This window comes from Lichenostomus cassidix, chromosome 11, assembly GCF_008360975.1.
Source record: "Lichenostomus cassidix isolate B80296 chromosome 11, HeHo_3.0, whole genome shotgun sequence".
Taxonomy (NCBI): domain Eukaryota; kingdom Metazoa; phylum Chordata; class Aves; order Passeriformes; family Meliphagidae; genus Lichenostomus; species Lichenostomus cassidix.
Window position 1 is genome coordinate 4,537,273 of NC_139492.1, and position 12,822 is coordinate 4,550,094.

A 12,822-nucleotide genomic window follows, 5' to 3' on the forward strand; every position below is an offset into this window, starting at 1 on the left:
AGGCTTTTCATTCTGTCAGCATCCCAGGAGGAGGATGCCTTCTTTCTACCACACTCCTCCTCAGGGTGATTTATTCAGCCTGTGATTTGTGTGGCTGAGCTGGAAGTGCCAACCAGCAGCCCAAGGTGCAGAGATGCGCCAGCTGCAGCACAGCTGCTTCCAACACAGGCATGTGACAGCTTCCTACTGAGGACAACATTTCTAATTACTTTAAAAGCACTCCAAGCTGCCAAACCATGGCAGAAAAGGCTGCCTCAGTCTTCCTTAATTCAGATGGAAGATGAGAACATCAAGATTTAGAAGGAAACAACCAACCCAGCCAACCAAAAAGCCCATGAGCTGAGAGCAGAGCAGAGCTGAGACAGAGCTGGAGGAAATGAAACAAGGCAACATCTTCATCCTGTCTCCTCAAGTAATTTAATTTTGAGCAGCTTGACTCCACACACGGTTTTAAACAGTATTTTCCATTTTTTAATTAAGATCATCGTTGCAAGTTGAAAGTGCTTCCAGTAACATAAACTATTTTAAATGCTCAACATCCACCCCAACATCTTGTGCCTCGTCAGGAAACTGCTGGCACACACAACACCTTGAGCCAGTGGCCTAAGAACAAATGGGTTGATGTCGTGTTTTGATGTTGTCTGTGTGACAAATTTAGAATCTGCTGTTCCACATCACTTAAGGAATACAATCCTAATGAGTCATCTCAAACGCTCCACATAAGGCAGAATGAGGATAAAAATTCCAGTACCTCTTCTGTATATGCAAGCAGCATAAGCAAGGTGAATCCTCAAAATGAAAACAGGGGCTTAAGAACTGATGTTGATACTGCTAGGAATGACAATTCACATCTAATAACATACATAAAACAGATTCAAATAATAAAAATAAAAAAAAACACAAGCAAAAAGCGAACCAATAGGTAACTTAAGATTGTCCACAGTTCTTGTTAAAATTAAGCTGGATCTTCCAACTTATTGTTACTTTAGAACAGAAAAACAGATCAAAACACAACCATACTTCCAACCTTACAGTCAATCCCTGTGAGAGCACTGTTGTGGGACAGTCAAGATGAATAAGAAGACATTGAGAAAGAGTCTATGTGTCTGAATAATTGGTTTGCTTACATGTTACAGTCAAAACCTTACAGGATAGGAAGAATAATTTTTAAAAACTCAACTAGACAACATAACAAACAAAATGAAAATTCAAATGAAGAACTCAGCCACCACCAACACTTGCTCTCCTGAGTCAGACATGATTTTGTGGGAGTGTTTTCATCTTTGAAATCTCTGCCTTATCTGTAAACTGTTAAGGAAAGACAACTGATGTGTTTTTACAATGGTCACATAAGTTATAAAGAGAACAAGAGCACAACTCTTGGAAAGCTTTAATCCTTAGAGTGCTGGTATATTGGTACCTAAACAAGCACAGCAAACACCTGTCTGCAAAGCCTGTGCCTACAAGAATTCTCTAGACCACATTCACCTCAAGCAGGTTGTTGATATTTACAGTGAAAAGCCACCAAAAAATCTGGGAAACAAGAGACAGACACTTTGGGTTTCATGCTTTGCAACATAAAACTTTTACCTGCTCTCACGTCACCGCGGTGCAAACACAGTTTGCTGACCTACTTACACTGCAGGGTGTCAGGAACCAGACTGCAGGAGACTAGAGGGAGACACTTGTCTTTTGGAAAGGAGCTGTCTTCCCAAATTAATGATTTTGCTCCAGATTAACCATAAGGGCTGGTCTGCACACGCTTTGCTAGTATTGCCACACTAGCAAACTTTATTACTGAAGTAGCAAAGCCATCCTTCCAAACCAAAGAGTAGTAAAATTGGGGTTTGATGATTTATCCTTTACCTGCACCATTGTTTTGGCCTTCTCCAGAGAGCATCAGCACTTTAAAAAGAAGTCATGTCTCCAACAAATGTTTCCAGCAAAGACATGCACCAAACCCAAAACATGCTCACAAGGATGACTCAGTCCCAAAAATGGCAAGTGAGTACTTGGAGATTTTGCATCACTAAGAGGAAAACTTTAAAAATCTGCTTTTGATGCAAACATAAGGTCAAATTTAGTCTCCTCTTGGTCTGGACTTTCTTATGTAGGCTTGAGTCTTTCAAGTACAAGTTTTTCATGGTAAATCTAATTAAGTCCTACTTAGGAGTGACCATTTTAATGGTGAAGTTTTTCATTTGTCTGCCTTTATCCCTCCAACATTTTCTCCCATAAAGTCTGGTCTTTCTACGTGCAAAAAAAAACCCCTTAATAATCACATTATTAAACAGGTCAGACATAAAAACATGATGCAGCAGTCCACTCCACCCACCGCCATCCTCCAAAAAGATATTTTACAACCAAATCAGAAGGTTTCCTTTGAGGTCGCACCCTGGCCTTTAGCACCACACATAAAAGCTAGTCTTCACCACACCCTGCAAAGGGTGCCAGCTCTCAGAGGATTTTGGCTATGCCTCTCCTGTGTCTCTCTCCTTAAGATTATCTGTAACTCCAACTTCAGATCTCAAGGCAAAGAGTCCATCTAACAGCTCAGCACAAAAACTTGCAGAAGTTGCTTTGTTTGTTTTTAGACAAACAAACACTATGACATAAAGCTTAATTTTTTTCACCTATTGAAAAGTTTCAGTCAGGCCAACAATGTGGCTTCTTCCCCTCCCATAAGAAAGGGAACAAGGCAATTCCTTCAGCAGCAGCACAGGGGACACATGGGCTTTGCTCAATGAAGAGCTTGTTTACCATGAAAATCTGAAATTACCCTGATTACACTGAGCTCATCCTGAGCTAGATTGTAATCTAAATTGGAAATCTACCCTCAACCAGCGTGTCTTGCCTAAACATGTGAGTTAGCCCTAAGTAGACAGAACACACACTCAACAAACTGTGCCCAAGAATGGACCCTGGCAGTTCTCAGCAGCACCAAGAACCTGGTATTTCCTTTTACTTCGGTTTCTTTAGCCAGCATGGAAAACAACCAAGCAAGTGCACCAGCTGATCTTGCAAACAAGTGGAACACAAGCAATGCAGGTGAGCTGCTGGGCACCTGTGGTTTGTGCACCTCATGCATGGCATGAAGCACAGCTCAGGCTCATCTGTGATGTGGTAGAGTAGACCTGGTTCAGCAGTCAGCTGCCCATCTGTGATGGACCTTCCTGTGACAGAAACACCTGCCATTGGATTTAGAAAAGTGGCTTGGGTTTGTTTTGGTTTTTTGTCCTTTGTTTTTAAAAGGTGGGAAAAATATCTAATCCCTGTTCCTTTGAGGGGAGCATGCTATTTGCATGGATCCCTCATCAGAACACCTCCTCAAGTAACTAAATCTGTATCATATTGATGAGATTTTCCTGCTCCACATGACACTTGAGTCCACTCACTAAACTGACAATTTTCATCAGTGTTACACTTTTTAGGTAGTAGTTTGGAACTAGGACCTCCTCAGAAAAACAAAGTAAGGCAATTTTGAAATAGAGTTCTAAGCCAATAAATGAACAGTTTGTTACTTGAAAATATGTCTTCTTTTAAATTAACTCTGCTTTAAACTTGTTAAAAATTACTTTTTTAGAAGAAAAAAGTACAGTGTCATATCTATGCTGCTAAATTTGCTGTTAAATATATTTAAGAAATGCAATGCTGTGTAGCATTGTGTCTAATTACCCAAATATTCCTGTAACTTACTAATATCATTATTTTAAAAACACCAATAAATCTGCTGGGAAAACTTGGATTAACCAGGTTTTTATATCTCACTTATCCTCAAATAACTTGGTAGGAATAAGGAACAGATTCAGAGAAAGATTTTCATAATTGCTGGTATATATGAAGTCAAATGGACAAAATTATAAGTGCATGAGTAGTGTTGTGGAACAGCTGGAAGATGTTTGGAATTCAGCTGAGGGAAGCACCGGAATTCTGGATATGCCCAGAGCTGGAAAACACAGATCTGCAAGACTTTCACAGAAAGCAATGATACAGCCAAGAGGAAAAAGGAACCAGGAACATGGATTTCATCAGCACAGTAGTCTCCAATGCAGAGCACTCACTACGTCTGTAAACAAGAGCTGCACCAGGCAGCCCACATTGTCCAGGGGATGTAAACCAAGGTGCCTGAGGACATAAACCAGCCACTGCAGGGTATTAAGAATGTATTTCCTTGATAGGCACAAGGAATTTCAGAGCTGTGCATAAGCAGGGATTTATTTTGTGGTTTTTTTTTTTTTTTTGAAATATTAAGCCATGGCAAAGATAAAATGTGAGAGACAAATACAGGAGTGGAAACTCCCCTGTGCATAAGTAACACTACACTGGTACTCAGTACCAGGCCAGAGAGAAATCTCTGTATAATTCACAAAATAGGAGTCTCAACAGACAGTGAAGAAACAAATCCTTTCAAACCATTAGTTACTGTTCACATTTGTCAGTTCACACCAGGGAGAAGTTCCTTTCATAAGTGCAGCTGAGACCAACACAAATAAAACAGGTTCAAAGAATTAAAAAAAAAAACCACTACCAAAAAAACCAAAACACAAATCAAGCATTTCAGACTCATCAGCTCCAGACACACCAGCAACTTCAGAGCAGCCCAGTTCCAGCCACAAAATACATTCTAAATCAAGCAAAAAGAAAAAAGAAATTATTAAAAAAGATTTTTTTAATAATAAAAGTTCTGCCAAACAAGGCAATTAATGCAAGGATAAAAGCAACCTACAGAGTATAAATTACCCAGACATCCCAAGCAGCTCCATCCTGCCACACCTTCCATCCCAACTTGCCTCTTACGTCAGGCACGCAGATGAGCTGCGTGTCTCCAGATTGAAAGAAGGGACAAGAAATTTCATCTCTAGTTCTCCTGGGTAAACAAGATGCTCTGATTCCCAGTTCTCCCTTTGCCTGACGTGTAGCAGCAGCCCAACTGTATTTTTTTACTATTTTGGGCTGGGTAAGAGCCTTATGGCTTCTTCCCTTCAGGCCATCTCTAGGGGCTTGTTGGAGCAGGAATATAATTAACAACTCCCCATTCAAGCTTGGTATAGTGACTTCTAAATCCCTTTTTAAACCATACACTTTTAACATATCCTTATCACTGTTGCCCCTCAAAGTCATATCCAAACATAACATGTGTGTAGGCACTTCTGAGTTCTGCCAGGCAACTTCTGAGTTGCTGGCCAAGGCAACTATTTTGATTTATTGCCTCTCAAAGTTACGGAGACTTTACAACTCAGCTACCACTAAAACATAATAGGAAACATTCCAATTTATTTTTTTAAAAATCAAAACCAAACCAAAACTACGCCTAATTTTAAATACAGCTTATAAAGTCTGGAAGCAAATTCTGGCCTGATCTGTTCCTGACTTCCTACTGCCAGGGCAGCCTCCAAAGCTCCCAGGAGACTGCCAGAAACAAACTTCTCAAAAGAAACCTTGAAGACAACAATGGCTTTAGGCCCTCCTTGACAATGCAGTTACCACAACACTGTCCTGCACACCCAGTGAAGTGGGAGCAAGCCCTGGCACAAGCACAGCATGGTTTGGCTAAAGCAGAACTTGGGAGCACAAGGTCCTGACAACCAAACAGCTCCCAGCTCCAGCTGCCATTTGCGTTCCAGACTTCCATATGTGTCCCAAATACAAAAAAAAAAAAGTTTTAAAAACACTACAAAAGGTCTCTGTAAAGATCAATAAAAACAAAACAGGTACCAGGAAATAAGCAGCAGAAGCTACTGGCATGTGTTGGCTTCCACTTGACCTTGCTGTACAATATTCATTGTCCAACAGGTGTAACAAGAAGTGCCCAGTCGCACCTCCAGGGTGCAGGAGGGACATCCCATCCCACCTCCCACACCAGCACCCTCAGATGCTCCCAGCCACATTCACACAGGGATGGTGTCTCAGCAGGCTGCCCTCGTGACAACTGCTAATGCTCCAAGTGCCAGCACACAGAGGAAAGGGCAGGAGTTCAGAGCTGGGGGGCATGACCTGCCACATCCCCATGGAAATCTATTTTGGCATTGGCCGTGGCTGTGCAGGGTCTTACAAGGTCTGCAGTGTTTCAGCAATGTCAGGAGGTTGAACAGGACAAGTGAGAAGATGCAAATGCTGTCAGGTTATTTCTGACCAAAACCCATTTACAGGCAGTACAGCTATTTATAAATACGTAAAAATAAAGTGAACTTAACCTTACATTCACATTCTTGTTTAGTTATATTATGCTCATCTGAAAAAAGATTTAAATATGATTACTGGTCCATTACCAAGTTTGAAAAGCCTTGGGGAACAGTATAGAACACATACAGCCATCTGCAGTCTGCTCACGCAGATGGGTGAAAATCAAAGACAAAACTTGCTGAGGCAACAAAAATGTCTTAATTCAATTTGTAATGGAGCAGCACAATCCCTGCGTAACAACATTAAGTTCGTCTAAGAATATGGGCTTAAATATCCTCTTTGTTCAGGTAGTTCCCACATGCTCCCCGTGATCCAGGCAAGCAGACAGTAAGTGAGCAAAATATAAAGAGTTGCAAGTTTCAGCTGGCCAGGAACGACTCATGCCAGACAGTGACAGATCTGTTCAGATGGGAACATCTGCTGCTACTGCTGAGGATACCAGGAATACTTGGACACAGTCTATCCTATAAAAGGTTGGCGGATATATGCCACAACTTAGGCCAAACTTACTGGTGCAAGCATGGCTCGTTCTGGTAAAAGCCCTCTTACGCCACTGTGATTTACACCAGGCTCTCAAACTAAATAAATTAAACCAGGGCAGTGGATCTACATTAAGGCAATTGCCAGGACAATGAGTGCTACAAAAAAAGTGCAGTTTTCTGGCTGATTTGTTATAGAGGAGAAAACCAAGAGCTAACCCAGCTCGAATGTAACTGCTCTGGGATGCACAGCAACATCACCTTGAGCCAAACCATGCTTTGTCCTATGGCGGTTTCTTCCCAAGGAACCCTCCTTTTCTCAGGCTCAGGAACATACCACAAGATGTTAGAGATATGCAGGCAGACTTCTGTGTTTTGTAAATGGCAGGATTTGCTCCAGGGGCACACAGAGGGATTAGATAAACCTGTATATATAAAGGGAGTTCTGTAGGAGTTCACACAGCCACCCCAGACCTCGCTGCCCTGAGAGAGCTTCAAACCACTTGGCATTAAGCAGTTGAGGCAAGACCTCAATAACCAGACTATCACAAAAATTAAGTCTCACTGGTCCCACAGACTGAATATTTGAAAATGAAACGGATCTTTATTATTTTTCTGTACTTGCAGAAGTCACCGTATGGATCAGACAGGCAGGTGGGACCCATGACACCAATAACACTTCCATGTGTTTCTGTGGCCCCTTCAGGTCTTTTTTCCTCTCCCCACTGAAGCTGCTATCTTTGAGCTGCATGGATAATCCAGTTGCCAAATAACTAGTGGGAAAACACATCACTGTAATTTACAAGTGTCCTACTCATAACCAATCAGCCAAACAGCTTCCATGCAAAACCAAAAAACAGGTAACGCTCCTCTCTCTGTGGCTGCACAAATCCTTCAGCACACACAGACTCTGCTCACACCCAACCACCCCCTCACAAAGTCCATGCCTACTTATTTTCCTACTCACACCCTAAACTAGGCATTCATGCAAACCCTACAGTTTCTGAACTCACCCACCAACTTGCCCACAGCTACAGCACATAATGACACAGCCAGACACTGAAAACACCACACCAACTATACTTCCACTGCTTCACTTCAAGTTTCATATAAACATTTATCTTTATTCCAAGTTTTACTTCTGAAATGAGTTAATGGATTTTTCTGAGCTTTATATTGAAATTTTTCAGATGAGGGCAACCTGAATCAATTGGCCTTTGCACACTGTAGCAGCCTGTGAAAGCAGAGGTTTGGCATCAGCTACCCTTAAAACACAGGGGCAGGAAATTCTGGCATCTCCTGCAATAACTGTTTCTATAGAAGCCTAAACTGATTTTCTTTGAAAAGCCAACACACAAAATACATGGGACTTGCACAGACTAGGTACAAGGTGGAGATTAATTCTGTCTCCAGAAAGAGCCACAGAAACACTACCCTTGGCTGGAAACACAATGCTCCAACATTGGCAACCTACCTGACCAATTCTACCCAATGTGAAGACCAGCTGGACTAAGAGAGAGATCCTGGAGTGAAAAATAGAGAGATGGGCAGCAAGTAAAAATTAGGCTCTGCAAAGGCTGGTAATACAAACGTGCCATCCTTAACGTGCTCTACAAGTACTAGGTACGTATATTTTTGGTTCTTTACATCTTGAAAGCCTGAGGAGAAGACATGAGTAAGCTTAAAAAAGAAAAAAAAACCAAAACCCCATGCTTAATCATATTTATATATTAATGCATATAACCTACTTTCACACATAGTTAATGAGTTCCTTCATGAGATTTGAACCTGAACAATTTTGAGTTTAAAAAAACCACAACTCTAATGACTACAAGGTTTGTTGCTAATGTAGTTGTGTCTGGAGCTCTTATTCCTCACACACATTTAACCCATATTTCCCCAGTACATTTTTCAGAGAGTAACAAAATGCAATACTTAAAGACGAAATTCTGTGACAAGGCACTTTTCCACACAATAATTTACAGTATCTTTTAATTAAGCATATTTTTTTCACAGTAAAAAAACCTGACATTTCCTGTAAACTCATCCTGCTGTAACAGTAGAACAGCAGTTTTGCCAAGGACATGACCTCTTACCACCTACAGCAACTCTTCTGAAACTTAATGTCAGGCATATGGTCATCCAAAATATGATGGCCAATGACCTAAAAAGCATTCAAGCATTTTGAAGAACATGAATCAATGGCTCATTTCTATTTCGCATCTTTGATTTCTTTCACCACAGTCTTCCAAACCTGCTTCTCAAGACAAGCAGTGACAAAAAATTATTAGTGCATAGGCTCCACCATGTCTTTTTTGTGAATTCTGGATCATCTTCCTTCTCTATGTATTTTATTTAATTTTATATCTCAGCTCTGCAAGCTCAATCGGTGCAGAGAACTGTTTTTCTGAGTCTGTGCATGATCACTGCCATTGAAGTTATTCACCAGCCCCATATTCCATTTATTTTCAATTTATTTTTGTACTTGACAATGTTGAAGTTGTACTACAATGGTCACCCAAAACACTGTATTGCCTAAAAGCAGATGATATGACACTGCAGAAGGTTGCAATTTTTTTGACTGTAGAATAAAGAATCCCCATCCTCACCTAGCACAAAAATGCAAATTTTATGACAACTTCACAGGGAGCAGCAGCTGGAAGAAATGCCCAAACAGTACAAAAAGTCTGCTACAGATTTATGATAATCCTGCGTTTAAATGGTACTGAAGGTCTGCTCCTACTTTACACATGAAGACAAAACAAATGTCTTTATTACCTGTAAATGAGCGGACTTAAAAACCCTTTGAAATTAACCACTTGTGCATTTTGTTTACTCGCTCTGCCATGCAGATAAGCACCATAACATCCCGTGGAGGGTATATTCTTTTCACCTGATGTCACTGGACTTGTCAGCACTGAGCATGATGGGGTTCAAACTGGTGTCAGCAGGACTTTTCATGACCTGGGTTTCCAGGAGCAGCTGTTTGTCAGGCACCTCAGAAACCATGACTGTGCTAATGCAGCTCGTCCTCCCCAGCACTCGCTGTCAAGTGGCACAGTTCTGACTGCACATGCTGGTGACACCCCTGCCAAGAGCTGCCAGCGATCCTGGCACGGCCGGGCTTTGTCCCTCTGGCAATTTCCGAGTGGTGTTCTTAGATGTTGCGGGGGCAACAAGAGATGGGGAGACAAACCTGCATTTTTATTTTTTCATTTAGAAGCCGATGTACTTCAGAACCCATGACCACCACCTGGAGCCCTGTCTTGCTAAAAGACATTCAGGAGGAAAATAATGATGCTAAAGTGCTGACTCGGTGCGGCCGAGGGACACACAGAGCCCAGCAGTGTCCCTAGGATGCTGTCCCTCGGCCGGACACCTCCCTGGCCATCCTCACAGCTCATTCTTTAGGGATTACTCGTTCTCACCAGGCACCTGGCAGCAATGGAGTTGTTGGAGGATTTTTTCCCCGGTGGGTGACACAGCCCCTCAGAGCTGGAGGAAGCAGCGGAGCGATGCCGAGAGCACGGCAGCTCCTGCGGAGGAGCCCGGCGGCACCGGCGGGGCAGGGAGCAGGCAGGGAGGGCAGGAGGTGGCCCAGCCGCTGCTCCCACAGAATCACAGAATAGCTGGGCTTGGCAGGGACCTCTGGAGATTAGCCGGGGCAGCCCCTCTGCCACAGCAGGGTCACCTGGACAAGTGACACAGGAACGCGGCCAGCTGGGGTCTGAATGCCTCCAGCGAGGGAGACTGCACACCCTCCCTGGGCGCTAGGGCCAACTGCGGGCCGAGGCGCACCCGGGGTCCGCAGACCCTCCCGCCGGCCTTCCCCGACTCCTTCGCCCTCACAAGCCGCGGATCCCGCTCCTTACATAAGCCCGGCCCCGCTCCCCGCAGCGCGGCCCCTCAGAGCGGCCGCCCGGAGCTGCGGGCCCGGCCGTACCTGATGTAGGGGCTGGCGGCCGCCAGGATGTTCTTCTGCACCGGGATCTCCTCGCCCTCCAGCACCAGGTGCGCGTCGCAGAACCGCGTCTCCTCCCGGAACGAGCTGAGCGCCCGCAGCAGCCGCGCCGGGTGCTGCGGGTCCGACACGGCGCTCGGGCCCGACATGGTGCTGCTGCCGCCGCCGAGCCGGGCCGGGCCGGGCCGGCTCAGTCCCTGCCCTCACACCATGGCTGAGCGCCCGCCCGCCGCTGACATCATCTCGCGGCATCATCTCCCCGCGCCGCCCCGCCGGCCCTCGGGCAGCGCGGCCCCGGGCGGGCGGGGCGGGAGCGGCGGGAGCGGCGGGGCTGAGGGCGGCTGTGTCTGCTCACGGCTTTGGAATGGCGTTACAGAAGGTCCAGAGAAGGGAACGGAGCCCCAGGAGCGGCTGAGGGGCTCATCATGGAGAAAAGGGGGATCAGGGGGACTTTCTGGCTCTCCACAGCTCCCTGGCAGGAGGATGGAGCCGGGTGGGGGTCAGACTTGTCCAGGCAACGAGCGGCAGGATAAGAGGAAATAGCCCTAAGGGGAGGGTTAGGTTGGACATGAGGAGGGATTTCTTCCCGAAAAGGGCGATTAGACATTGGAATGGGCTGCCCTGGGAGTGGTGGAATCACCGACCGTGGAGATGTTCCAGGGTGACACGGCGGTGTTTGGTCACAGGTTGGACTTGATGGTGTCAGAGGTCTTTTCCAATCTCATTGGATTCTGTGATCCTGTAAAACTGGCCTTTTATTTATTTATTTATTTATTTGTTCCCTCTCATGAGCTGGAGGTGAATGTTACCGGTGTAGGCACAAGGAAAAGTAGGAGAATGAGAATTAAATATAATGAGACTCACTGTGGTAGTGCCCTTTTCCACAGCTGCCCACTGGAAATGTGGCCTTTTTCAGCAGAAAATATCTTCTTTTGGACGGTTCATATGGTAAATTTTAGGCCATTTATTACCGTGCTTAATTGCACATTAAGAGATTACTTGACTCCATCTGCTTTATTAACAGCATCCAACATTTAAGCAGTGAAACTATTTGCACTGAGTGAAAGTGTTTCACAAACTGTGATCTGCTCTAAAATACACCCAGGCAGTGCTGCCAGGAGGGACCAGCACAGCAGCTCACCGTGTTCCCTGCGCTGGCAGGCACAGCAGCACTGGGATTTCCCAGCCCCTGGAACACCCAAATGGATATCATGCTCTCCATGCCTTCATTGGGAAAATAACATTTTCAGAGGGCCTGATCTAGTAAAGCTGGGGTGGGTCACGTGCTTTTATTACTTGCATTTCAGTGAAGTGTAACAAAATTTTACCACTTAACTCAGTTTGATGGGGTCTCCGAATCATTTTACCACTTGGAAAATGAATTAGGGTGTGTGGAAGTGACCCCGTAGGAAAAAGAAATGAATGCCTTCACAAGGGTAGCCTTGTTCTTTCCAAGCTGGACACAATGCTGGTTTGTTCTGCAGATGGAGACTGCAGCTGGGACATCCTCACGTGGACACCCAGCAGTCCAAACCCTGCACCCAGGGTCTGGAAGAGTGTGCTCAGTGCTGTTGGTCAGGGTTTCCAGCTCAGCCCTTGCTGAGGTGCTCCCTGCCTGGAGAGGGTCACAGGGAGCAGCACTGTGCTCCAGGGTTGTTGGGCAGCTCTGAATATGTTTTAGAAGCAGAGGATGTAGGACAGAAGGTCTAAACCCACAGTGATGGACAGGAAACACCAGAAGCTTTGCAACACTTGTTGTTGTACATACCCATTTACAAATATTAGAAGGCCACTTTTTCTGGCTTGGGTATAATTATCCAGGATGTCAGGTGTAAGTTGGGGATCCAGAGGGCACATTCCCAGCTCTCTTTGAGGGTAATGAAGGCAGGTGCAGCCAACACTGCTCCTTGGCTGCGGGGGAAAGATGTATTTTGCTTGTCATTAATACTCAGGTAATTGCAGACCCAAGGGAGCAGTGGTTTAAATTATTGCAAAAGCTGTCATTGAGTGGCCTGGTTATTTGAAAAGAAAGACACTGGTGTGTTTCCCTGCCTCCTGCACAGATTGTTACATAGGAAAACATTGCTGCATTTCTGGTTTTTAACTTGTCCTAGTAAACACTGTTTCTGCTTCCTCCTGCTGCCTATGTGGGGCAATGGGACGAGGTGTAACAGATAATATCCACTTCCAGAGAACAAA

The 12,822-nt window shown here is 44.7% G+C and overlaps 1 protein-coding gene across 1 annotated transcript in view; it reads right to left on the reverse strand.

The window, feature by feature from the left end:
- The window catches only part of GAN (gigaxonin), a 40,661-nt gene extending 29,817 nt beyond the window's left edge, over positions 1–10,844 (reverse strand). The window contains exon 1 of the mRNA XM_085071481.1: positions 10,606–10,844. Coding sequence (XP_084927607.1) covers positions 10,606–10,772 — 167 coding nt within the window. The 5' untranslated portion in view covers positions 10,773–10,844. The remainder of the gene's footprint in view (positions 1–10,605) is intronic.
- Positions 10,845–12,822: the final 1,978 nt, after the last annotated feature.